The sequence below is a fragment of the Trachemys scripta genome, chromosome 10 (genome assembly GCF_013100865.1).
Source record: "Trachemys scripta elegans isolate TJP31775 chromosome 10, CAS_Tse_1.0, whole genome shotgun sequence".
Classification (NCBI taxonomy): Eukaryota; Metazoa; Chordata; order Testudines; family Emydidae; genus Trachemys; species Trachemys scripta.
Window position 1 is genome coordinate 36,367,979 of NC_048307.1, and position 27,689 is coordinate 36,395,667.

The 27,689-nt window shown below is 49.7% G+C and overlaps 1 protein-coding gene across 11 annotated transcripts in view; it reads left to right on the forward strand.

Annotated features, from left to right (window-relative positions):
- LOC117883932 (ankyrin repeat and fibronectin type-III domain-containing protein 1-like) overlaps positions 1–27,689 on the forward strand; it is a 607,608-nt gene that overhangs the window by 106,770 nt on the left and 473,149 nt on the right. For 7 of the 11 annotated variants that reach the window (XM_034783833.1, XM_034783835.1, XM_034783837.1 and 4 more), the window contains one exon: positions 11,299–11,432. The exons of 1 other annotated variant lie outside the window; for it this stretch is intronic. In XM_034783833.1, the coding sequence (XP_034639724.1) occupies positions 11,341–11,432 (92 nt within the window). In that variant the 5' untranslated portion in view covers positions 11,299–11,340. Of the gene's footprint in view, positions 1–11,298; positions 11,433–27,689 lie in introns of those variants that run through there. 3 more of the 11 variants (XM_034783844.1, XM_034783843.1, XM_034783845.1) reach the window with 1 other exon arrangement.

Consider the following 27,689-nt stretch of genomic DNA (forward strand, 5'->3'; position numbering starts at 1 on the left):
GTCTCCCCCTTACTCTCACAGATATTGTGGAGCGCACAGCAAGCAGCAATAACAATGGGGATATTCTTTTCGCTGAGGTCTGAGCGAGTCAGTAAGCTGCGCCAGCGCGCTTTTAAACGTCCAAATGCACATTCCACCACCATTCGGCACTTGCTCAGCCTGTAGTTGAACAGGTCCTGACTACTGTCCAGGCTGCCTGTGTATGGCTTCATGAGCCATGGCATTAAGGGGTAGGCTGGGTCCCCAAGGATCACGATAGGCATTTCAACATCCCCAATGGTCACTTTCTGGTCCGGGAAGAAAGTCCCTTCCTCCAGCTTTCGAAACAGAGCAGAGTTCCTGAAGACGCGAGCATCATGTACCTTTCCCGGCCATCCCACGTTGATGTTGGTGAAACGTCCCTTGTGATCCACCAGGGCTTGCAGCAGCATTGAAAAGTACCCCTTGCGGTTTACGTAGTTGGTGGCTTGGTGCTCCGGTGACAAGATAGGGATATGGGTTCCGTCTATGGCCCCGCCACAGTTTGGGAATCCCATTTCAGCAAAACCATCCACTATTGACTGCACGTTGCCCAGAGTCACTACCCTTGCTATCACCAGGTCTTTCATTGCCCTGGCAAATTGGATCACAGCAGCCCCCACAGTAGATTTGCCCACTCCAAATTGATTCCCGACTGACCGGTAGCTGTCTGGCGTTGCAAGCTTCCACAGGGCTATCGCCACTCGCTTCTCAACTGTGAGGGCTGCTCTCATCTTGGTATCCTGGCGTTTCAGGGCAGGGGAAAGCAAGTCACAAAGTTCCATGAAAGTGCCCTTACGCATGCGAAAGTTTCGCAGCCACTGGGAATCGTCCCATACCTGCAGCACGATGCGGTCCCACCAGTCTGTGCTTGTTTCCCGGGCCCAGAATCGGCGTTCCACGGTATCAACCTGCCCCAGTGACACCATGATTTCCACATTGCTGGGGCCTGTGCCTTGTGAGAGGTCTATGGCCATGTCAATTTCCTCATCACTCTCGTCGCCGTGCTGCAATCGCCTCCTCGCCTGGTCCGGGTTTCGCCTTGGCATGTTCTGGCTCTGCATATACTCCAGGACAATGCGCGTGGTGTTCATAGTGCTCATAATTGCCGCGGTGATCTGAGCGGGCTCCATGATCCCAGTGCTAGCTATGGCGCCTGGTCAGAAAAAAGGCGCGAAAGTAGTATCTGATGGACCAGGAGAAGGAGGGCGGGAGGGAGGGAGGGAGGGAGGGCCGAGTGACGACATGGCGTACAGGTACAGGAACAGGGAGAAACACAAACAACTGTCACACAGAATGGTCCCCCCAAAGATTAAACTGGAAACCCTGGGCTTAGCAGGCCGTTGATTTCACGGAGGAAGGGGAAGCAAATGAACACAGAACAAATCTATTTTTTACATCTTAAGGTGGCAGCCGACGCTGCAGCATGAGTGACAGCCATACCAGTATGACGATGACGGATACCAATCATAATATACCATCATCTGCCAAAAGGCAAGGGGCTGCTGCTGTGTAGCAATGCAGCCCCACGTCTGCCAGCCCCACGTCCGCCAGCACCCAGCATCGCCCTCGGCCTCTTCTGGGTGCTTAGCAGACAATATTGGGCAATTGGCAGAAAATAGTATATTATGACTGGTAACCGTCATCATCAAAACAGTAGCATGTCTGCCCAGGTGGCCATGATTGACAGCCATACCAGTATGATGACGACGGGTACCAGTCATAATATACCATCGCCTGGAAGGGGCTGGTGCAATGCAGCACTACGGCTGCCAGCCCCACGGCTATCACTCATGCTACACCGTCTACCGCCAAAAGGCAGTTAGCAGCTGCTGCTGTGTAGCAATGCAGTCCCACGTCTGCCGGCACCCAGAGGACATATGGTGACGGTGAGCTCAGCTGAGCTGAGCGGGCTCCATGCTTGCCGTGGTATGTTGTCTGCACAGGTAACCCAGGTAAAAAGGCGCGAATCTATTGTCTGCCGTTGCTGTGACGAGGGGGGAGGGGCCTGACGACATGTACCCAGAACCGCCCGCGACACTGTTTTGCATCATCCGGGCATTGGGATCTCAACCCAGAATTCAAAGAAAAGGCGCGAACCGCTTCTCGGCTCGAGCTGTGGCGCAAACGTAGTATCTGACGGCCTAGGGGAAGGAGGGAGGGGGGCCGAGTGACGACATGGCGTACAGGCACAGGGAATTAAAATAAAGAACGGTGGCTGTGCATCCGGGAGAGACACAAACAACTGTCACAGACTGGTCCCCCCCAAAGATTAAACTGAAAACCCTGGGTTTAGCAGGCCGTTGATTTGACGGAGGGAGGGGGAAGCAAATGAATACAGAGAAAATCTATTTTTTTACATCTTAAGACGACGGTGCAGCGTGACTGATAGCCCTCGGCATCTTTCTGGGTGCTTGGCAGCAAATACGGGGCGGTGTATGACGATGGTCTTCAGGCCTATTGCACGAGCTGCTGCTCAGGGAAGACTCTGCTAACGTGCGATGACCCGACTTGTAATAGGCCGGCTAACAGTCATAATACACCATTTACTGCCAAAAGGCAAGCCCCACGGCTGCCAGCACCCAGATCGCCGATGAAGGCTACCAGTCTACTGCACCGTCTACCGCCAAAAGGCAGTTAGCAGCTGCTGCTGTGTAGCAATGCAGTCCCACGTCTGCCGGCACCAAGAGGACATATGGTGACGGTGAGCTCAGCTGTGCTGAGCGGGCTCCATGTTGTCTGCACAGGTAACCCAGGTAACCCAGATAAAAAGGCGCGAATCTATTGTCTGCCGTTGCTGTGACGGGGGAGGGAAGGGCCTGACGACATGTACCCAGAACCGCCCGCGACACTGTTTTGCATCATCCGGGCATTGGGATCTCAACCCAGAATTCCAAGGGGCGGCGGAGACTGCGGGAACTGTGGGATAGCTGTGGGATAGCTACCCATAGTGCAATGCTCCGGAAGTCGACGCTAGCCTCGTACTGTGGACGCGGTCTGCCGACTAGAGCACCTAGAGCATTTTATTGTGTGGACATACACAATCGGCTGTATACAACCGATTTCAATAAAACCGGCTTCTATAAATTCGAACTAATTTCGTAGTGTAGACATACCCTCAGGGAGGGTTAGGTGCTCTGCTAGCAGTTGAGGTGTGAACACCAAGGGAGGAGAAACTGCTTCTGTAGTTGGATAGCCATTCACAGTCTTTGTTTAATCCTGATCTGATGGTGTCAAATTTGCAAATGAACTGGAGCTCAGCAGTTTCTCTTTGGAGTCTGGTCCTGAAGCTTTTTTTGCTGTAAGATGGCTACCTTTACATCTGCTATTGTGTGGCCAGGGAGGTTGAAGTGTTCTCCTACAGGTTTTTGTATATTGCCATTCCTGATATCTGACTTGTGTCCATTTATCCTCTTGCGTAGTGACTGTCCAGTTTGGCCAATGTACATAGCAGAGGGGCATTGCTGGCATATGATGGCATATATAACATTGGTGGACGTGCAGGTGAATGAGCCGGTGATGTTGTAGCTGATCTGGTTAGGTCCTGTGATGGAGTTGCAGAGTTGGCATCGAGGTTTGTTGCATGGATTGGTTCCTGAGTTAGAGTTGTTATGGTGCGGTGCGTGGTTGCTGGTGAGGATATGCTTAAGGTTGGCAGGTTGTCTGTGGGCGAGGACTGGCCTGCCTCCCAAGGTCTGTGAAAGTGAGGGATCATTGTCCAGGATGGGCTGTAGATCACTGATGATGTGTTGGAGAGGTTTAAGCTGAGGACTGTAGGTGATGGCCAGAGGAGTTCTGTTGGTTTCTCTTTTGGGCCTGTCTTGTAGCAGGAGGCTTCTGGGTACATGTCTGGCTCTGTTGATTTGTTTCTTTATTTCCTTGTGTGGGTATCGTAGTTTTGAGAATGCTTGGTGAAGATCTTGTAGGTGTTGGTCTCTGTCTGAGGGGTTGGAGCAGATGCGATTGTACCTCAGTGCTTGGCCGTAGACGATGGATCGTGTGGTGTGACCGGGGTGGAAGCTGGAGGCATGAAGGTAGGCGTAGCGGTCAGTGGGTTTTCGGTATAGGGTGGTGTTAATGTGGCCATCGCTTATTTGTACGGTGGTGTCTAGGAAGTGGACCTCCTGTGTAGATTGGTCCAGGCTGAGGTTGATGGTGGGGTGGAAGCTGTTGAAATTATGGTGGAATTCTTCCAGGGTCTCCTTCCCATGGGTCCAGATGATGAAGATGTCATCAATATAGCATAGGTAGAGAAGGGGCATGAGTGGACGAGAGCTGAGGAAGCGTTGTTCCAGGTCAGCCATAAAAATGTTGGCATATTGTGGGGCCATGCGGGTGCCCATAGCGGTGCCACTGGTCTGGAGGTATATATTGTCACCAAATTTGAAATAATTGTGCGTGAGGATAAAGTCACAGAGCTCAGCAATACGTTGTGCTGTGTCATCATCAGGGATATTGTTCCTGACAGCTTGTATTCTATCTGTGTGTGGGATGTTTGTGTAGAGAGCCTTGACATCCATGGTGGCTAGGATGGTGTTTTCTGGGAGGTCACCAATGCATTGTAGTTTTCTCAGGAAATCTGTGGTGTCACGGAGATAGCTGGGAGTGCTGGTGGCGTAGGGTCTGAGTAGGGAGTTCACATATCCAGACAGTCCTTCAGTGAGAGTGCCAATGCCTGAGATGATGGAGCGTCCAGGATTTCCAGGTTTGTGGATCTTAGGTAGTAGATAGAATAACCCCGGTCGGGGCTCTGAGGGTATGTTGATTTGTTCCTGTGTTAGTGTAGGGAGTGTCCTGAGTAGATGGTGCAGTTTCTTAGTGTATTCCTCAGTGGGATCTGAGGAAAGTGGCCTGTAGAATTTGGTATTGGAGAGTTGTCTGGCAGCCTCCTTGTGGTAGTCAGACCTGTTCATGATGACAACAGCACCTCCTTTATCAGCCTCTTTGATGATAATGTCAGGGTGGTTTCTGAGGCTGTGGATGGCATTGCGTTCTGCACGACTTAGGTTATGAGGCAAGCTATGTTGTTTTTCCACAATTTCTGCCTGTGCACGTCGGTGGAAGCATTCTATGTATAGATCCAGACTGTCATTTCGACCCTCAGGAGGAGTCCATGTGGAGTTCTTCTTCCTGTGTTGTTGGTGGGAGGGTATCTGTGTATAGGATGCCTATAGTGATCCTCGGGGACCGAGCCTACCCACTAGTGCCCTGGCTCATGAAGCCCTATACAGGTGCCCTGGACAGTGAAAAAGAACTCTTCAACTACAGACTGAGCAAGTGCAGAATGGTGGTGGAGTGTGCTTTTGGACGTCTCAAGGGGAGATGGAGAAGCTTACTGACTCACTCTGATCTCAGCGAAACCAATATCTCCATTGTTATTGCAGCTTGCTGTGTGCTCCACAATCTCTGTGAGAGCAAGGGGGAGATGTTTATGGCGGGGTGGGAGGTTGAGGCACATCGCCTGGCTGCTGATTATGCCCAGCCAGACAGCTGGGCGATTAGAAGAGCCCAGTGGGACGCGCTGTGCATCCGGGAGGCTTTGAAATCTAGGTTCCAGAGTGAGCAGGGTAACCTGTGACTATTAAGTTTGTTTAAAGAGAAGCTGAACCTGCCCCCGTTTCTTTACCCACTTAATGTTGACTATCCTCTCCAGTTACATACCCCCTTCACCCCGTTACGCCCCTTCCAACACACCTTTAAAAATAAAATAAATGGAACTTTGTTCATTAACACCGTTTTCTTTATTAAGGATTTCGTGGTAAAGGGTTGAAACTGGGATGCAGACTGTGGTGGGGAGCAGGTGTAGTGATGGAAAGGACGCTTCTAAACTTGAGGAATGACAGGCTCCTGCTCATAGAGCGGTCCGCAGTGGTGGACTGGTTGTTTCAATGGAGCCTGTCACCCCTCCTTTTTGGGACTCTGTGTGTGGGGGCTATGTGACTTTGTGGTGGGGGAGGGCGGTTACAGATCCCCTGCTGCGTGGCTCTGTCATCCAGGCTAAGGACCGCTGCATAAGATCTGTAACCGCCCCCCCCCCCCCCCCACCCCCACCCCCCCCCCCCCCCCCCCCCGAACATGAAAACCACCTCCCAGACTGACCAGGGTGCCTAATGACTGTAATGTGTGTGTGACCTGCTGCTGAACCTGCCCCCGTTTCTGTACCCTGGTAAAGGTGACTGTCCTCTCCAATTACCAGCCCCCTTTTCCCCCCTTCAAACACACTCTCCTCTAAAAGAACATGACGGAAACAGTAATTAACAGAAACGTATTTTTTATTAACAACTACACAGTTAGGGGATGACACTGGGACGGGGGCTTGGGTGAGGTGCTTTTGGAGTGAAGGAAAGGACTTATCAAAACTTTGGGAATGAGAGCCGTCTGGTACTTGAGCAGTCTGCAGGGGTGGAGTGACTGTTTTCACGGCTCCTGCCGCCCCTCCTTCTTGGGACTTTGGGTGATGGGGGGATGGGACTTTGTGGCGGGGGGGGCGGTTAGAGATAGAATGCAGCGGGGCTCTGTCCTCCTGCCTCCGGTCCTGCAGAACATCTACAAGGTGCCGGAGCGTGTCCATTTGCTCCCTCATTAGTCCAAGCAGCGTTTGAGTCGCCTGCTAGTCTTCCTGCCGCCACCTGTCCTCTCGTTCGCTGTGTGATCGCTGGTATTGCGACATGTTCTCCCTCCACTGGGTCTGCTGTGCCGCCGTGGCTCAGGAGCAGCCCATAAGTTCGGCGAACATCTCATCCCGTGTCCTTCTCTTTCGGCGCCTAATGTGCGCCAGCCTCTGGGAGGGGGATGCCGGGGTAGATCGGGAGACACTCGCAGCTGTGGGATGGGAAAAAGGGAGTGAATTCCTCACAAAGATACATTTTTGTGAACAATGAACATAGTCTTTCTCTGTGAATAAGACCATGAACAGCACCTATCACATGCGCACTCAGGACAAGGTCGAATTTTCGGCCTTCCCATTCACTGCCTGGGGTCTTCGAGTACAGATCACACAAGCGGGGCAGGACAGTGGAATTCGGGTAGCAGGCGGACATGGTAAGCCGTAGATTTTTGGCTGCTGAAAGCTTAATTTATAGCAGTGCCCTCCTTTCACGTTCCAAGCAATGCCCCTAGCGTTGGCCAGTTCCTGCTGCCGGCAATCCAGCCAGCATGAACTCTGCCCCTGACTCACCCCCCTCGCAGCTGTCCCCGGGAAAGATCCCTGTATGCTGCCCCTGTCCTGCCTCCACCGCGTGGCTGTAAACCACCGGTTACAGTTATGTAAAGGAACAGGCAAACAGTCCCAATACTAACATGCCCCTAATTTAAAGTAGGTCACCATGAGCGATATCACTCTGATGAGGATTTCGGACACAGAGAAAGACCGCATGCTGCGTGAATGCCAGCAAAAACCAGGGCCGTATGCGGCCATGCTGTGCGAGGCACTGATCCCGGAGTACTTGCTGCTAGACTGGCGCGGAAAAGTTTCCTACCATGGAGGACGCAATAAGACCGCTCTCCCCAGGAACCTAATGCAAAGGTTTTCAAATTACCTCCAGGAGAGCTTCGTGGAAATGTCCAAGGAGGATTTCTGCTCTATCCCCGGACATATTGACAGAATTTTCCAGTAGCTGCACTGGCAAGGACTAAAAAGTAAAGCGCCTAGGGCAAAGTAATCATGAAAAACCCATTGTTAATATTCCATTTCTGTTCTGATCAAAATAAATGTTTACATGTTTAAAACACTTACCGACTGATCCTTCCCCTGATTCAGGGTCAGGGTTAATGCCTTGGGAGGGTTGGTAATGGATCTCCGTGAGGGTGATGAAGAGATCCTGGCTGTCGGGGAAATCAGCGTTGTATGCGCTGTCAACTGCCTCGTCCTCCTCATCTCCTTCCTCAGCTTCCCCATCCGCAAACATCTCTGAGGAAGCGGCTGTCGACAATACCCCATCGTCATAGTACACGGTCAGTGGCGGGGTGGTGGTGGCGGCTGCACCTAGAATGGAATGCAGTGCCTCGTAGAAACGGCATGTCTGGGACTGGGATCCGGAGCGTCCGTTTGCCGCTTTGGTCTTCTGGTAGCCTTATCTCAGGTCCTTGATTTTCACACAGCACTGCGTTGCATCCCGGCTGTATCCTCTCTCCATCATCCCTTTGGAGATCTTCTCGTAGATCTTCGCATTCCGTTTTTTCGATCGCAGCTCCGAAAGCACGGACTCATCTCCCCACACAGCGATCACATCAGTCCATGCTGAGCCCCCTCTTTCTATTCTGCGATTGCATGGTCACCTCTGCTGGAGAGCTCTGCATTGTTGCCAGTGCTGCTGACCTCGCCACGATGGCCAAACAGGAAATGAGATTCAAACTGGTCAGACAGGAAACGGAATTCAAATTTTCCCAGGGCTTTTCCTGTGTGGCTGGTCAGCGCATCCGAGCTCGGACTGCTGTCCAGAGCGTCAACAGAGTGGTGCACTGTGGGATAGCTCCCGGAGCTATTAGCATCGAATTCCATCCACACCTACCATAATTCGACATGGCCATGTCGAATTTAGCGCTACTCCCCTCGTCGGGGAGGAGTACAGAAATCGATTTAAAGAGACCTCTATGTCGAACTAAATAGCTTCGTTGTGTGGACGGGTGCAGGGTTAATTCGATTTAACACTGCTAAATTTGATATAACCTCCTAGTGTAGACTAGGCCTTAGAGAGCTACAGTTTGGTAAGAGACAACAGAAACAGGCAGTGGAATGACATTGTGCATGCTTTGATGTGGAAGCAGACAGCTGAAGGTGAAGCACTTGGAGAAGAAAGCCGTGAAGATAAAGAGAACAATATTATGATATGGCAGAAAAAGCAATTCTATGAAATACTGCCTTGATCTTGTGGTAATGATGGTTGCCTGTAGTTACAGCTATTATCCCATATGGAGCAAAGATTTTGTCTATGCTAGCCTTTTTGTCCTAGAACTCCCTGAGTCACCACTGGTGTGACTCCAGCAGGGATAGCACCGGTTGGAGCAGTAGTGTAGAAATGATAGCCACTGGAATTTTTAACCAACATATCATCTAACGTGCACAGTGTGCAGGGTTAGATGACACAATGGCTAAAACGCTTGTGCTTTGTGTAGCGCTCTCACTGTTGCACGTGCTGGTGGGAAATCTTAGAAAATAAATGTTTTGTGTTGAGGCCTCAGAGATTCCTACCTTCCATTTGGCCTTGCAGAGTGGAAATTCTCCTCCCGATGTAATACTGCAGATACTTCCAGTCTTTGGAGCCAGTATACAATCTCCTTTGTCCTTTCCAAAGGATAGAAATCCCTGAGCTATCAGAGAAGGATATTCCTTCACAGGCAAAGCAGCGCCTGATGCACATGCCTCATAAAGTGAGGCAGAGTATAATAGACCAAAAAAAAAATCAATTTTGATGGAGGGGATTTGCAAGATCTTCAGTGCATGTGTGAAACACATAGAGTCTCTCCAGATTCAGCATCTTTCAGGAGTAGGGCATACCAAACTGAGGGCCCATCATGGTACTGCCTGGTTACATTCCTTGAAGAGCTTGTTCCTTGTTTCTTCTTTGAGAAGCAGTTACTTCTGCTGGAGGCATAGGTCACATTTCTCTCCTGACTTCATGCTCTCCTGACTCCCTAGCGGTGGTCTTACCATCTTTATTACTATTTCCCACAGTTCATACCCTGATTGCTGTCCATTAGTGACAGATTGACAGATATAGCTGTGAAAGAGATTTCTATTCTGTTAATTTCTTTTCCCAATAGGGTAACCAATTTATCAGTTCACTCTTAATGGATTGTCTTTCTCTGTGTGGGTTAGAGGCAGTTCATAAGTCTGCTTTGGATACTGGGTAGAACATCTCACTCAGTCCAGTTATCGCCGAATGAGTTCTTCCCCAAAGTGTGTAACAATTAGTAAACTCATAGAACCAAGTTCTGCCTCTCTACATGGGGTTGCTACTGAAGTTAAAGTGTGCCCAGGATTAGGCACAGAAGAGTAAAAAGATACTGGCCCTTATTTGTAATAAAAAGAGTTCTGCTAATGGCTGGTTCTTCTCTTATAGAATTATTTTTAAAAATCCATTCTTTCTATAACTTCTTTTCAATTCTACAGAATTATTCCAATAGAGAATTATATCCCTGTTGCAAAAACGACACCTCACTTCTTCAGATGCAAACATTATATCCCTGTTGCAGACATCTATTTGACTCAAAAACAATTATTGTTTTTTAAGAATTTTCAATAGAAGATTTTGGGTTTCATAGTGTGTGTATGTTATGTTTGATTTTTGCACAAGTATTCAACTAGGCCATAATCTGTCCTGAGTGAATTCTGTTTTGATGGAGTGGCATGGGAGTGTGGCCAGGGATATGAGAGAGAGATGTTACTTCAGGGAATAGGGAGGAGGGGAATAAATTAACAGATAAGATGTTTTCCTTTCTCCTATTGTTCAAGTGGCAGTATTGTAGCTTTTGGGATTCAGGTTTCCCCTTTGTTTCATGTCTAATGTGCTAGCATTCTGTCAGTTTACACATGAATACCTGTGAAATGAGTAGGCTTGGCAGAATTCAGTTTTTATTTTTTTCATTTTGACTGATAACATGGATGTTTATTTTTAAGCAATTATCGGTGGAAATATTTTTTCATCAGTTTGTGTGTATGGTGAAATTAACATTTACATACTGATAAAAATCTACAGTCAGTTTAAAGAACAAATGAGGTCCACCAGAGGCAGGACGGAAAGGAATCTGAATGTACATGTAGATGTCTTTCCAATTTTACTGTCCTACACACAGTTAATTTACTGTAATACATTAGTTTATGAGGGTGAATGACACTCATCTATAAATGTCTTGTATCCAGTGCTATCTCTGCATATTCTCCACTGGTACCAAGCAAACACCTAGTGTGAAGGATTGTATATAGCTTTACAGTAGCATACCCATGTATGCAAACTTGAAGCTGCTAAGCATCAGAGCATGGGCTGCTCCTTGCTTTATGTGGAAATAGAGAAGGGAGCATTTATTGTGGGGTGGTAGGTTTGGATAAATATTCCCAATATTCTTGGTCCTGTTTCTTCCTGTTTTGTTGCATGGGTTCTGCCCATTCAGGTCCCCAGTAGTTAAGGTCTGAGTGCTACATTGGCATTTCAAGAAGAGACATGTAAGGGTGTATCAATTGGAAGTTCTTGATGCTGCTAGTATCTTGGCCACATGCTGAAGACCAGCACATGCTGACTTTTTCTTGCTAATGGGGGCGGTTTCCTTCTCTTTCCTTTGCAGTGGTGAAGCGTGTCTAGCTATGGTGAAGCTTGGATCTGCGTCATGGCCCATGATATTTCTGTCCGCAAGAACCTGGTTCCAGTTTCTGTGAATCCAGACCCTGAGGAGCAGGGAAGTATGGACCTTGTGGAAGGGTGAGTTAGGGCCTTCATTCCTTCAGTATTCTCTCTCTTCCCCTGCTGACACATGGTGAGCTCTCGGTCAGATTGCTGAGAGCAATAGCAAGTTGTTATGCAGCTTCCCTCTGACATGATATAAACCAGTTCGTTCCTTTCAGGTGAATGTTACATGGGGGAGATAACAGAAGCAGGGCTTCATCCTACAGAGGCTTGTCCTAGTGCTTCATGCCAAATGAGAACACATGGGAGTATTGGATCTCTGTGTGCTTTTGGGAGTACATTTCTGAACGTAGGTTCTGCTTTCTGTTGGAAGATACAATAGTTGTGGTGAGTGAGTTTCCAGGCACATATAGTCAGACTCTGACAGGTGGAATTGGCTGTCTGTAGATAAAGTTGTTCTTCTTTGATTGCTTGCTCACATTGATTCAATTCTAGGTGTGTGCGCGCCCACGTGCGCAGATGTCAGAGACTTTTGCCTTAGCGGTATCCGTACGGCGAGCTGTGGTGCTTTCTGGGGTGCTGTGTTCATGTCGCAGTATATCAGGCGCTGCCAGACCTACACTCTCTCAGTTCCTTCTTAACGCCCGTGGTGGTCAGTCGGAGCGCCTTGTCCCTTGCTTTGCAAGTGGCCAGCGGTTTTTCTTCTATCTCAGCCTTGTATTTCTAGCTGTAAACAACCCTTGTCTGTTAGTTGTTAAGTACTGTAGCTGTTAAGTGTTTGTTAGATAGTGTCCCAGCAGATGTTGCCCCAGGTGGGGCATGCCCTGGTACTCAGGTTTTAAGCTGTGCTCCCCGTAACAGGCCTATGCATGTTAGTGACCCACACGATAGTTTTCTAAGCTGTCTCGTGGAATCCCACATAAAGGAGCGCTGTCGCATCTGTAAAATCTTTCGTCTTTGACTCAGAGGGAGCACGACATATGTCTCAGGGCCCTCCTGATGCAGACTGCCCTGCACCAAGCTTTGGAACTAGAGCGGCCCGATGCAGCACCTAGTGCTTCTACTTCAGTGTGGAGCACACCTCCGGCACCAGGTTCCTCCCGGCACCGATTCCTGTTGCTGGTGCCGAAGAAGAAACCTAAGAAGATGGCACAGAGAAATCCCGACCAGGGGGCTCCAGGCAATGGACCCTGTTCGGGCCTTATGCCAACTCTGGACCTGCAGAAGGGCTTGGCCCCGGGGAGTTCCTCCTCCTGAAAGGACCCACCACTGACCTTAGGGAGCAGTAAAGGGCCCAATCCGACGGCACAGTCGGCACTCTCCCCAGCTCCTGGCACCGGGAGAGCAGAGAGCGCCCCCGCTGCAGATGGCACCATGCAGGGCTGTGGATCCTGCTATAGCTCCCCAAGAGGGTAAGCCCATTGGCAAGGCTTCGCACAAGAGAAGTGAGTGCCACCGGTCTCCAAAGCCAAGACAGAGCCTGAGGCCACCATGTTCTTGGTCTCTGCATTGGCCCAGGTCTTTGGCTCGCCACTATGAGTCTTCAGCCCCCAGGGTTTTCACAAATGCGTGGTGCTGGTAGCAGCTTACCTGAGACATCAGGGAGTCCAGATCTTCATGGATCTCAATGACTGGCTTATCAAGGGTAGGTCTCTGGGGCAGGTGCGCAGGAGCCTAGATCTGGTGCGGTCCACCTGTAGCGACCTGGGCCTGTTAATAAACAAAGAAAATTCCACATTAACGCAAGTCCAATGCATAGGGTTCATCGAGTGGTCCTCGACTCCACGCGGGCCAGGGCCTTCCTTGCGGAAGCATGTTTTAAAGCCATGTCGAGCTTAATCTCACACATAAAGAGCCACCTGCTCACCACGGCCCACATGTGCCTCCTACTGATGGGCTACATGGCCGTGTGCACATACTTCAACTATGCCCATCTTCATCTGTGGCCTCTGCAAGTGTGGCTAGCCTCGGTCTACACCCCCAGCAGGCACCCCTCGGACCAAGTGGTCACTGTGCCGAACCACATCCTCCTGTCTCTGGATTGGTGGCGGGATCCCAGGTCGGTGCTGCAGGGAGTCCCCTTCGTGATCCCATCTCCGTCGCAGACCTTGGTCTCAGACGTGTCGGATCTGGGCTGGGGAGCCCATCTGGGTGAGCTCAACACCCAGGGCTGCTGGCTCCGCAATGATCTCGTCCTTCATATCAACATCAGCAAGCTCAAAGCAGTTCGCCTGACCTGCCAGGTCTTTTTGCCCCACCTGAAACGTAAGGTACTGCAAGTCCTCACAGACAATACCACTGCAATGTATTACATCAACAGGCAGGTCAGCACCAGGTCTTCAGCCCTTTCTCAGGAAGTCCTGGGCCTCTGGGACTTTTGTGTGTGGCATGCCGTTCATCTGGTAGCCACCCACCTGCCCAGAACCAAGAACATCCTGGCAGATCGCCTCAGCAGGACCTTCTTGTCTCGCCACGAATGGTCGCTCCATCCGGAGCTGGTCAGCCTGATCTTCCGCAGGTAGAGAACTCCCCAGGTGGACCTGTTTGCGTCCCGGCAGAACAGAAAGTGCCACATGTTGTGTTCTCACAGGCCAGGGACAAGGGCTTCCTGTCGGATGCCTCCCTGATTTCATGGTCGGGAGCACTGATGTATGCCATCTCGCTGGTGCCGTTAATCCACAGGGTCTTGCTCAAGGTAAAGCAAGACAAAGCAACAATCATCCTCATAGCCCCAGCATGGCCTCATCAACAATGGTTCGACATGCTGCTGAGTCTTTCGGCAGCCACCCCGCTACAGCTGCCTCTTTGACTGGATGTGCTGTCCAGATCCACGGCAATCTGCTGCAGTGCCACCAGGTTCAGATGCATTTGACAGCCTGGCTACTGTGTGGCTGAGGGGGGACGAACGGCAGTGTTCCACAGGTGTCCAGCAGGTTCTGCTGGGTAGCAGGAAACCCTCCACCAAGGCCACTTACATGGCGAAGTGGAAGTGGTTCATGTGTTGGGCCTTGGATCATCACATTCATGCAGAAGAGGCCCCACTGCAAGGCATCCTGGACTATTTGCTGCATCTTAAGCTCCAAGGCCTGTCGCAATCTTTGGTCAAGGTGCACCTGGCGGCCATTTCGGCATTCCACCCTCTGTTCTAAGGCAGATCGGTCTTTGCCCATCCGTTGATGGCACGGTTCCTGAAAGTTCCGGAGTGCCATTACTTGCATGTCCGGGACCTGGTTCCCCCTTGGGACCTGAATCTTTTGCTGTCCAGGTTCATGGGCCCCATTTCGAGCCCTTGGCTTCCTGGTCCCTCCCTGTCACAACTTTAAAGTCCATTATCTCAGGCTCCTCCAGGGCTGGAAGCAAGTGCAGGGTTCTGGGGGGAATTGGGAATCCTGGGAAACTCCCCTTTCTAATTGTACAAAGCTCCTTTTGCTAGCTCTGTGGAAACATGAAATATTGAATTTAAAGTATGTCCTTTCCTGTCAATAAAAGCTGTCAGTAGCTTATGACTGAATCTTGCCCATCCTGGAATGCTAGAATATGTCCCTGGAGCAATCGACTGGTGTAGAAACCAGTTGAGGCAGTCATAGGAACATAAGTTCATTTATCATACAGATGTCACCTCCACATATCTGGCTTTATTTGTGTAATAAGCATGTACATATGTTCACATAAAGCATGTGTATGTAATTAAAAATACACATGGTTTTAAAAAACATACAGGCTTTCGTAATCATGTCACATGCTCATGATGGTTAGTGATTGAGTCTGATAAGGTCTAAGATTACTGAGTCCAAAGGGAGAGGTGGTAGCCGTCCATTTTTGGCTTACAATCCAAATATGAATGTTGGTCCTCATTGTTCTGGGCCATGTCTGGTCATGTGACCTCATAGTGAAGGTGAGTAGGGGAGCCTCAGAGTACAAATTTCAGCCCCTTGAATGATCTAGTTTTCCTTTTAAATATATAAAACTGGTTTGTCCGTGTTGGCAAAGCTGAGATGTGCTAATATTGCCTTTGTCTCATCCCTGGTCATCAGGAGAGCTGCAGATGGGCTGGGGTGGGGAGCCTTTCAACAGATGGATTGTTGTGCTTCAATTCCTGTCTTGTTCACACAGATCAGCAATGTGTGTTTGCTGTCCACCAGCCAAATGAGCTGTTTCTGTAATCTCTCTGGATTTGCAGTCACGAGCTGCTCCTGACTTTCAAATATTCAGCCTCCTGTGCTGTTTGAGTCCCCTAAGAGCTGTCCTAGTTAGAGCACAGTTTGGAACCGTGATAATCCCATGGCAAAAGCCATTGTGATGATTCTCTTGCTAGCATGTCTCTGTGTATGTGCATCCTTTAAATATTCATCCAGGGGAATAAGTGTAGTCAATCTAGCCAGGAGGTACTACAGTCCAGCACATTGGTCTTTAATTATACGTGGCTCTGGACTCGCAGACAGCCCTGGACCAACTGGAGTCACTCCACCCCAGAAAGGCAAGCCTCTGCCAAGTGAACGAAGGGGGCATCCCTCTGTATTTAGATGATGGAGAAAAACTTATACGTATGCATGAGTAGATTTTCCAGGTTTTATCCAGCAAAGTGCAGTGGTAGAGTCACACCTCAAGAGTCTTATCATTCTGCAGTCTGGCTTCATTTCTGTTTGGGGGTGACACTTGGATTTTAAAAGCTGACTAGGTGGCTTCTCACAGGGACTCAATCTCCCTCTGTCCCCTCATCACCCCCTTATATGTAGAGCCCTGTTCTGCTTCAGGATGAATAGCTCCATGGAAATCACTGGGAATGCCTTGTGTCCTGCGATGGAGGAATCAGGCCCATGCTAGGCACTTGTTGTTGTAGTGCCTCAGCATCTCCCCAGAGTCACTGCCTGGGAGGGTTGGTTTCCTGGGTGGGTGCAAGCCCTGTCCGAAGGGGGAGGGAGATATTGTAGTCATGTTCTTGAGGGAGTGGGGCACACTTTGGTTCAGCCCAGAGGAAGAGTTTAATGAAACAATGAGGCTCTTTCCAAAGGGCAAGTATTCAGAGAATTCCTGACCAGAACTTGAAGACAAGAATGAAAGTACATTCACTGCACGGCCTGCTGTCTCTGTTACTACCAAGCACATTCTTCTACCTAATTACATCCTCTCCAGTGCTGGGCTAGGTATTGATGGCAATGGTGGTCAGTCAAGGGATCGCCTATTCAGTGTGGGCACGAGCCAGGCTCTCCTTCCTATGCACAGCATCTAGTGGGCTGGAGAAGAAAGGCCGACTGGGCAGCACAATATGGGGAGAAGGTGACCAGCCCTCTGTGGAGAAAGAAGTTGTTCGGGACTATTTAGAAAAACTGGATGTGCACAAGTCCATGGGGCTGGATGCGCTGAATCCGAGGGTGCTAAAGGAGTTGGCGGATGAGATTGCAGAGCCATTAGCCATTATTTTTGAAAACTCATGGCGATCGGGGGAGGTCCCAGATGACTGGAAAAAGACTAATGTTGAGCCCATCTTTAAAAAAGGGAAGAAGGCGCATCCAGGGAACTACAGGCCAGTCAGCCTCACCTCAGTCCATGGAAAAATCATGGAGCAGGTCCTCAAGGAATCAATTATGAAACACTTAGAGGAGAGGAAAGTGATCAGGAACAGTCAGCATGGATTCACCAAGGGGAATGACTGACTAACCTAATTGCCTTCTATGATGAGATAACTGGGTCTGTGGATGAGGGGAAAGCAGTGGATGTGTTATTCCTTGACTTTAGCAAAGCTTTTGATACGGTCTCCCACAGTATTCTTGCCGCCAAGTTAAAGAAGTATGGGCTGGATGAATGGACTGTAAGGTGGATAGAAAGCTGGCTAGATCGTCGGGCTCAACGGGTAGTGATGAATGGCTCCATGTCTAGTTGGCAGCCGGTATCAAGCGGAGTGCCCCAAGGGTCGGTCCTGGGGCTGGTTTTGTTTAATATCTTTATTAATGATCTGGAGGATGGTGTGGACTGCACTCTCAGCAAGTTTGCAGATGACACTAAACTAGGAGGCGTGGTAGATACACTAGACGGTAGGGATTGGATACAGAGGGACCTAGACAAATTAGAGGATTGGTCCAAAAAAAACCTGATGAGGTTCAACAAGGACAAGTGCAGAGTCCTGCACTTAGGACGGAAGAATCCCATGCACTGCTACAGACTAGGGACCGAATGGCTAGGAAGCAGTTCTGCGGAAAAGGACCTAGGGGTCACAGTGGACGAGAAGCTGGATATGAGTCAACAGTGTGCTCTTGTTGCCAAGAAGGCTAATGGCATTTTGGGCTGTATAAGTAGCGGCATTGCCAGCAGATCGAGGAACGTGATCGTTCCCCTTTATTCGACATTGGTGAGGCCTCATCTGGAGTACTGTGTCCAGTTTTGGGCCCCACACTAAAAGAAGGATGTGGAAAAATTGGAAAGAGTCCAGCGGAGGGCAACAAAAATGATTAGGGATCTGAAGCACACGACTTATGAGGAGAGGCTGAGGGAACTGGGATTGTTTAGTCTCCAGAAGAGAAGAATGAGGGGGGATTTGATAGCAGCCTTCAACTACCTGAAGGGGGGTTCCAAAGAGGATGGAGCTCGGCTGTTCTCAGTGGTGGCAGATGACCGAACAAGGAGCAATGGTCTCAAGTTGCAGTGGGGGAGGTCCATGTTGGATATTAGAAAACACTATTTCACTAGGAGGGTGGTGAAGCACTGGAATGCGTTACCTAGGGAGGTGGTGGAGTCTCCTTCCTTGGAGGTTTTTAAGGCCCGGCTTGACAAAGCCCTGGCTGGGATGATTTAGTTGGGAATTGGTCCTGCTTTGAGCAGGGGGTTGGACTAGATGACCTCTTGAGGTCCCTTCCAACCCTGATATTCTATGATTCTATGATTCTATGACATGTGGACAAAAGGAAGGAACACCTTCCAGGGGTAGAAGCCTGGAGTTGACTGGAACTCTTAGCAGAGGATTCTCTTCCATTCAGGTTTTTGTACTAGGCTCATGAACATGGTCTGTGAGTGTCTATGGAATAGATATTCTACAGGATATTCTACATCCTGTAGAAAGGTCCCGAAGCATCACCAGAGATCTATAATCCTTTTAGGTGCTGGCGACGTGGATATTTCAGCTAACCGCTTTTATCCAGAGATGGCAAATCTTAAGTGCACCTCCCTCCTGCTGATGGCTTATTTCTAATACAGTAGTCGGTGGAGGTCGGGGGGGGCCAACTCAAATACCACCCCTCATTTTCTCCCTCTGTTACTGGAGGTGGGATCAGCGGCTGTGAGGGTGGACAGAGCTGTGCAGCAGATGTTGTGGCACAGCCCTGCTCAGTGTGCACAGCTCACTGAATGCGAGTGAGATGTAGCAGGAGATGGGGGCAGATGGAATGGCAGAGGAGTGCTGAATCACAGAGGGGGTATCGAGAGGAGGAGGGAAAACCGGGATGGTGTGGGGGAGGGAGGGTGTGTGTTTGTGTGTGTACCCCAGCTGTGGCCCTTGTTCCTGATATTGGTGTTGGTATGAGGACACAGCTGTGAACACAAGAGGGTGCTGCTGCACTCTCCTAACCTGAACAGTAATGAGTGAAAAGAGTGAAAAGACAAATTCCTGTAATGCAAGAGGGAGGAACGAGCTCTCAGCTTTGCAGCAGGATTTCTATTCCTGGCCCCCGACACAGGCAGTGAGGAGAACCGGCAACTCTCTGGTTGGAGATGTCCACATAGCTCGGCGAACTGCCTCTCTCACTCCAGAGTTGACAGGGCAGCCCTGGCACATACTCCCCTACTCTCAGCAGTGAGTGTCTCTGCAGCACCCCTGCCCTCACTCTATGCTAGTCTCTGCCTCCTCTCTCCCCAACATTGGGCATGACTCCTGAAGTGGACCAGCTCGACTTTAAGGCAGAGACCCTATTCCTTGACTAGTTTGATCACAACTATTGTTACTTCCTGTCTTGTGAGCCATGGGAACGGAATTCAGCTTTTGGCTCTGGGGAGTACAAGTGGGGGGATGTGCCTACAGCTCACTGGCTCATGCTTTGTCTGGGTGAGCACAGAAGCCCGCTCAGCTGACCACTCCATCTCCCTCCCTCCCCCTTCTGGCTGAGACATTTGGCTACCACGTGTTGGTGGATTTTTATGTTTGATAAATGACTTGGGCTGCTACACATGCTGGCTGGCCAGTCCCACCCTGTCATGGCTTTTGTGGCCTGAGAACACGCTGCCAGGGCAGCAGCTCTTACTATCTTGGCTCAGGGGACTTCCCCAGCTGTCAAGAACAATTCTGCTTCTGGCTGGTTTTCTCCACAGAGGGCTGGTCACCTTCTCCCCATATTGTGCTGCCCAGCGCAGCTGGTTTTGCCATGGAATGTGAACTCTACCTGTAGAGACAATTGGGTAATACAAGGCTTCAGGGAGATGGCTGGGCACTTCTCCACTTCCTTTAACTTTATTCTCACCTCCTGTAGGTTTTTATGCTTGAATATCATTCTTATCCTCTAGAGCCCCAACACACTCTTATTGCCGATTCCTCTCCGAAAGTCATCTTTCTTTTCTGATTTGCCTCTTATTTAGACTAATAACCATTTTAATGATTTTTGTTTTTTAAAACGGATCATTCCATAGGGAGAAGATGATGAGCATATAAAAATATAAGCAAGATGGGTAGATCAGAGGGAGAGCATTTGCTGTGGGACTTTTGGGGATGGCTCATTGTCCCTGAGACCTGTTCTCCCTTAGTAGAGCTAGTGCATGTTTTGGAAATCCCAGTTCCTCTCCTCTGATGCAGGGATGGTTACTGATGAGGGAGCATGCTGCCACCTGACTGGTTCTAGAGAAAGCAAGGGAGCTGAATTTGCTCACCAGGGCTCTGAAGTATAATGATATTATGCCCTTTCCTGTATTATCTGCCCCCCTGGATTACAGAACTGGATATAAAAGAAAACCAAAAGGCTGCAGTTAAGAAATCGAAGGGACCAAACTGGAAGGCACGCGATGAATATAAATGTTGCCAGCCACTCTCCTCTCTGCTTTGGAAAATAATAGATTGGTTTATGGAATGATTTGTTCAAATAAAAGTTGTAGGTGGGGTTTCTCCTCTCCAGTAGTCAGGTGGAGGCAATGGGGTTTCTGAGGGCATGTCTACACTGCAGCTGAGAGCCTCCCCTCCCAGGATCGCATTTGCCTCTTTCAAGGCTGGAGGAGTGAATGCAGCCCAGGATCTGCAACCCCCAAGAGCGCCTCTTACCCCCTGGTGGGCAGGACCTGATCCCCTTTTCCCCTGGGGCCTCCCACATGACCCTTTGACACATTCTGGCAACCTGATTTTGCGTCATGACCCACAGGTTAAGAAATCCTGTTTTAGCTTAAATAGCTCTTTCCCCTCCCTGGTGTTTTCCCTGTAAGGTATTTATAGACAGTAATCATATTCCCTCTCAGCTTTTGTTTTGCTAGGCTAAACAAGTTAAACTCTTAGTGTCCTCTTGTAAGACAAGTATCAGGGGGTAGCCGTGTTAGTCTGTATCTACAAAAACAACAAAGAGTCTGGTGGCACCTTAAAGACTAACGGATTTATTTGGGCATAAGCTTTCGTGAGTAAAAACCTCACTTCTTCGGATGCATAGAGACAGGCTCTTGTAAGACAGGCTCTCCATTCCCCTCCTCATGCTAGTAGCTCTCCTCTGCACCTGTTCCAGTTTGAATTAATCTTTCATTAACATGTTGACCAGAGTATCAGAGGGGTAGCCGTGTTAGTCTGGATCTGTAAAAAGCAACAGAGGGTCCTGTGGCACCTTTAAGACTAACAGATGTATTGGAGCATAAGCTTTCGTGGGTGAATGCCCACTTCGTCAGATGCATGACCAGAGTTCTACACAGTTGCAGATGAGATCTTACTAGTGCCTTGCACAATTGCATTAATGCTTCCCTATCTCTATTGGAAATACCTTGCTTGACACATCCCAGGATTGCATTTGCCTCTTTCAAGGCTGTATCACGTTGGTGGCTCAGTCAATCACAGGATAACAAATACTCTAGGTCTTTCTTCTCTTCTGTTGTTTCCAACTGATGAACCCACAGCATATAGCAGAAATTCTGGTTGTTAGTCCATGCCTGGATCACTTTTCACTTTTTTTCCCCTTTCACATATATAGGTGCTATATATTTGATAGATTTATTAAAAATCTTTGTGACTGGACTTGCAATCTCATATGCCAGTTCTTCAGAATTCTGGGATGGAGGTTATCTAGCCCCCTGATCTGAGTGTACTCAGCTCTTGGAGATTTGCTTCCAACTCAGATGTGGTGATTTTTATTTCTGTACACTCATTCCCATTAGCCATCCTTCTTTTTCCCCATGTTCCATGTTATTATTCATATTGAAAACTGAGGCAAAGTATTTAGTTTATGGGCCATTACCTAGATTATCCTTAATCTTGACTGTATCCTCGCTGCATTGCATCCCCACTTCTCTTCTTGTTCTTATTTTACTTATATGGTTAAAAGAACCTTTTACTCTTTGTTTTAATTTCCTTTGCAAGACCTAACTCAGCTTGACTTTTGGCAGTTCTCACTTTGTCCTACCCTTTCTGATCTCTAAGTAGCAGCTTTCTTACGTGCTCCGGCTACTGCCAGGCATTGCTGGAGCACTGATTTGCTTAGCTCAGTGGGGCTCTAATCCTGCAGTTTGATCCACTGAGGCAGACCCTTGTGCCCACATTATGTCCTGTTGAAGTCAGTGGGACTCTGTACAAACTCTGGGGTCTGTCTGCAGTGCTCAGATTACAGGAGTGGGGCCGTGCACTGTACCTATATCCCTCCTTTAGGTGTTGGAGGGTATCTGGTTGTCTCCCCTACTGGCTGCTAGTGGACTTTCAGAGGTTGTGACGTGTTGACCAACATGCAGAGCTGAGTGTTTCTTCATTGTTTCTTCTGGATAGACCTATGCTGATATGCTATAATTTCTGGAGTATTTTTTTATTCCTTTAAACCTGAGCTGTTGTGTGCAGGCTGCTGTCATTGTGCCTGTCACGAATTACCCATTTCTCTGGCTGCAAATTCATGGATCCCCTTGCGAGTGCAGAGGGGAACATGTTCCTTGAACTCTAGTACCTTAGATCTATTTGTCAATATTGATGCTATATTCCCTAGTTAGCACTGCACTAGTGGCAGATTGGCCTTTTCTTTACCACCCTCTCCTTCCCTGAAGCTGTTGTGTGGGAAACAGTGCTGAGAAAACTGCAGCAGCAATTTTTATTTAACTCACTAAATATTATGCAATTTGGTGCATTCTACTGCTAAATTCTGTCACCATTTATCACCCTGATCCATAGAGACTGATAATAGCTTTTATATAGGGGTTACGAGACACCTGATGCTTCAGAAAAGCAGACTTTGACTCCCTCAGGGAACAGATGGGCAGGATCCCCTGGGAGAATAACATGAAGGGCAAAGGGGTCCAGGAGAGCAGGCTGTATTTTAAAGAATCCTTATTGCGGTTGCAGGAACAAACCATCCCGATGTGTAGAAAGAATAGTAAATATGGCAGGCGACCAGCTTGGCTAAACAGTGAAATCCTTGCTGATCTTAAATGCAAAAAAGAAGCTTACAAGAAGTGGAAGATTGGACAAATGACCAGGGAGGAGTATAAAAATATTGCTCAGGCATGCAGGAGTGAAATCAGGAAGGCCAAATCACACTTGGAGTTGCAGCTAGCAAGAGATGTTAAGAGTAACAAGAAGGGTTTCTTCAGGTATGTTAGCAACAAGAAGAAAGTCAAGGAAAATGTGGGCCCTTTACTGAATGAGGGAGGCAACCTAGTGACCGAGGATGTGGAAAAGCTAATGTACTCAATGATTTTTTTGCCTCTGTCTTCACGAACAAGGTCAGCTCCCAGACTGCTGCACTGGGCAGCACAATATGGGGAGAAGGTGACCAGCCCTCTGTGGAGAAAGAAGTGGTTCGGGACTATTTAGAAAACCGGAGTCTCCTTCCTTGGAGGTTTTTAAGGCCCGGCTTGACAAAGCCCTGGCTGGGATGATTTAGTTGGGAATTGGTCCTGCTTTGAGCAGGGGGTTGGACTAGATGACCTCTTGAGGTCCCTTCCAACCCTGATATTCTATGATTCTATGATTCTATATCCAGCCCATAGCAGATAGGAGTCTTGTTGGTACAGTTTGTAATGCTGGCCTTTAGCAGAGTCCTGGAGTTAAATGGTAAACAAACTCATTAATGACAGGCTAGGTTTAGTCACAGGACATATCTCATTTTAGGGACCCACTGCAGATGATTTTAAAGGGGCGTGTAAATGGAAAACAATTAGAATTGTGGTGGGGAGGTTATAACCTCCTGCTCCCACTAGCTATGTCAACGGTTGTGTTCTAAGCTGGGCCTGAGAAAAGTTGAAAAGTTCAACAGTCCGGCTGTTGAAGGGAAGCTTCTCAGATTCATAACCTGAAACACTGGAGGTGATAGGGCCAGCTGGCTGATGGTTACAATTCTGAGAGAACCTAGCCCTCAGTGCAAAGCAAGTAAAGGCTGCCTTACTCTTCCATGTGAATTACAAGAGCCGGCATCTCTGTGCCAAGACATCTTAGCTAAGAGTTTGCAGATCTGCCTTTTTCCGTCCTTTTCAACTCTTCCCATCAGAGTTTTGGCTAACCTCATTGTTCAGAAATCTCAGGACTCCATATCCTTGATCAAAGTGGCAGTGAGTTTTAGCTTTAATCTCCTTCCCTGGTATAAGTCCACCTTAAGTTGTGCCCTATGGTGGCTTCAGCACATGCTACTGAAACTTTCACAGTCTTACAAAGTGGAAAAAGTACCAAATCAAAGGCTTGAGAGAGACAGGCACCCCTGCAGGATGGCTCTGAAACAGGCAGCCCAGAAATTCAGGAGGTGAGGAGGGATGTGTGGCTCGGATTGCCTCCCATAGGCATAGATAATGTCACTCTTCCACCCTCACATCTTGTTCTGAAGGTGGCTTCAAACACTAATTCTTCTTCGAGTGATTGCTCATGTGTATTCCACAGTAGGTGTGCGTGCTCACCATGTGCACCAGTGCCGGAAGTTTTTCCCTTAGCAGTACCCATAGTGGGGGAGCCCCGCTGCAACCCCTGGAGTGGCGCTTCTATATCGCGCTATAAAGGGGGCTGCGCGCTCCCCCCACCCTCAGTTCCTTCTTGCCGCCAGTGAAGGTAGTCGGAACTTGTGCTCCGGCATTGCTGCAGCGTCTTCCTTAGTAGTACGATCTTCGACCGTTACTAGTTTCTACAGTTAGTAGCCTGGCTCGGGGCATGCCCCGAGCCCCAGGCTTCAAGTCATGTGACTCCTGTTGCAATTCCATGCCCAGAAGCAATCCACACTCCGAGTGTCTTCGCTGTCTGGGCGAGGCTCACATAAGTGAGCGCTGTAAAATCTGTAATTCCTTCAAGCCCCGGACTAAGCGCGAACGTGAGATCCGACTCCGGGCCCTGCTTATGGAGTTGGCACTGGCCCCGGCACCGGCGTGCTGACCCGACCCAGAGCTGGGCACCGCGTCCTCAGTGCGGAGCGAAGCCCCATCCATCAGTAGGCACCGCTCCCCTGCCAAGAAACAAGGCAAGACCCAGCGGTGCCGAGACAAGGACAGGGGTGAGGCTGAACCTGAGTTGGGCAGCCCACGATCCCCCTTGGGACCCAGACCTCCGACTCGTGTGGAGCGGAGTAGTCCGGCCCGTCCGCACATGCCTCCCCGACGATGAGGATTCCGTCGACGCTGGAGGCAGCTCAGGCAGCGCACGACATCCTCGTCATGTCGGTACCGAGCGGGCCGCCTGAGTTGGGGCCTCGGTCCTGAGGAAAGCCACCATTGGGCGCCCACCAGCCTTCACCGGCCAGGTCGGAGGTCGAGGTCCCTCCGATCCGTGGGGCCTTCCCGTAGCCTGCAACAGACCTCCACTCCGTTGTCAGGGTCGCCTGGGAGCGAGTTGCCGGAGTCTTCCTCGGCCCACAGGGGCTGCAGGCGCTGGGACAGAAAGCGTCGACCCTCCTCGTCCAGCCGCAGTGATAGCAGGTCTCGATGCCATCGACACCGCCGATCATACCACGGCGCGCGCCATGCTCGGAGTGCATCCCGACAGTCACCGGCACCGAGGCGTTGTAGCTGCGGTCATCGACGGGACTCCAGAGATAGTACCTCTGACGTATATGTCTCATCGTCGTCGAGGTCTTAATCCCGGGGCTGGACCTGAAATGGACGGGACTGGTCGAGCCGCTCCTATGGCACCATGTGCTCCTCGGTCACTTCCGCTTCGGCTCCCAGCCGTCCGTCCCTGGGCCGCACCGTCCCCCAGGAACATGTCCTGGTAGGACCTCAGATGCTCAGTGGCAAGGGGCACCATGGCAAGGACAGTGGTGCCAGTGGGCACTGTGGCCCCAGGCGCCCGCACCACCGAGGCCCCCCTCCATGGCTGAGGCATCCCAAGCACCCTCGGTGTCCCTGCCTCAGCACCGAGAGCAGTCCTCGGGTGCCGAACCACCGACGCACCCGGACCCAGACACGGAGTGCGGCCTACCGGCACCGCCTGATGCCCTAGGAGCTGTACCGCTTGTCTCGTCGGCACCGGACGAGTCCATAGCAGCACTGCCCCCTCCTTCTCAGGAGGATTTCAGGGCTCATCAGGAGCTCCTCCGGCGTTGTCAAGGCCGGATCCCCACTTTGAACTTTAGGGTACAAATGTAGGGGCCTGCATGAAAACTTCTAAGCTTAACTACCAGCTTAGCTCTGGTTCGGCTGCCACCATTTCAATGGATTCCATTCCTGGGAAACCTTGAAAAACCTTCACCAAATCCCTGGTGAAAACAGATCCAAACCCCTTGGATCTTAAAACAAGGGGAAATTAACCATTCCCCTCCTTCCTCCCACCAACTCCTGGTGAATCAGTTCCAACCCCCCTGGGATCTACAACAGGGAGAAATTAACCATCCCCCCTCCTTCCTCCCACCAACTCCTGGTGAATCAAGATCCAAACCCCTTGGATCTTAAAACAAGGAAAAATCAATCAGGTTCTTAAAAAGAAGGCTTTTAATTAAAGAAAAAGGTAAAAATCATCTCTGTAAAATCAGTATGGAAATTAACCTTACAGGGTAATCAAACTTAAAGAGCTCAGAGGACTCCCCTCTAGTCTTAGGTTCAAAGTACAGCAAACAAAGATAAACACTCTGGTAAAAGGTACATTTACAAGTTGAGAAAAACAAAGGAAAACTAACACGCCTTGCCTGGCTATTTACTTACAAGTTTGAAATAGGAGAGACTTGTTTAGAAAGATGTGGAGAACCTGGATTGATGTCTGGTCCCTCTCAGTCCCGAGAACGAACACACTCCCAAACAAAGAACACAAACAAAAGCCTTCCCCCCCCAAGATTTGAAAGTATCTTGTCCCCTTATTGGTCCTTTAGGTCAGATGCCAGCCAGGTTACCTGAGCTTCTTAACCCTTTACAGGGAAAAGGATTTTGGAGTCTCTGGCCAGGAGGGGTTTTATAGTACTGTACACAGGACAGCTGTTACTCTTCCCTTTATAGTTATGACAGGCGTGTAGCCACCAACCTCCAGGTCCAGGCGGAGGAGATGGAGGAGCCGTTGGACAATTTGTTTAATGTCCTGTCCTCCTCGGCACCAGGCCACGTGGCCCTACTGCTTCACCAAGGGATAGCCAACATTTCTATTGGACTATGGCAAACCCCAGCTCTCTGCCGCCCATTTCCAAGAAGGCAGAGCGGAAATACTTTGTGCCAACAAAGGGGCATGAGTATTTGTACACTCACCCAACCCAAATTCACTAGAGTCCATCAACCACCGTGAAAGACACGTGAAAGCCCGCACCAACCCCCAAGGACAAGGATGCCAGGAGACTCGACACTTTTGTGAAAAAAGTTTATTCCTCTGCAAGTTTCCAGCTCAGGGTGGCAAACCATCAAGCACTCCTGAGCAGGTATGACTTCAACTTGTGGGGGTTTCTGCCAAAATTCGAGCCCTCCCTCCAAGAAAAGGACAGGAAGGAATTCAGGGCTCTAGTTGATGAGGGTGCGGCGGCAGCGAAAGCAGCTCTCCAGGCCGCCTCGGATGCGGCTGACACAGTGGCTCGTTCGATGGCCTTGGCTATCTCCATGCGATGGGTGTCGTGGCTTTCACTGTCGGGGCTGTCTGTGGAATCCCAGTCCCTGATGCAAGACCTGCCATTTGACGGCAAGGCTTTATTTGCGGACCAGATGGACACTTGTCTGCACGGGATGAAGGACTCCCGCACCACCCTGCAGACTCTCGGTCTGTATGTCCCGCCAGCCAAGGACAAACCCAGACCGCAGCCCTCG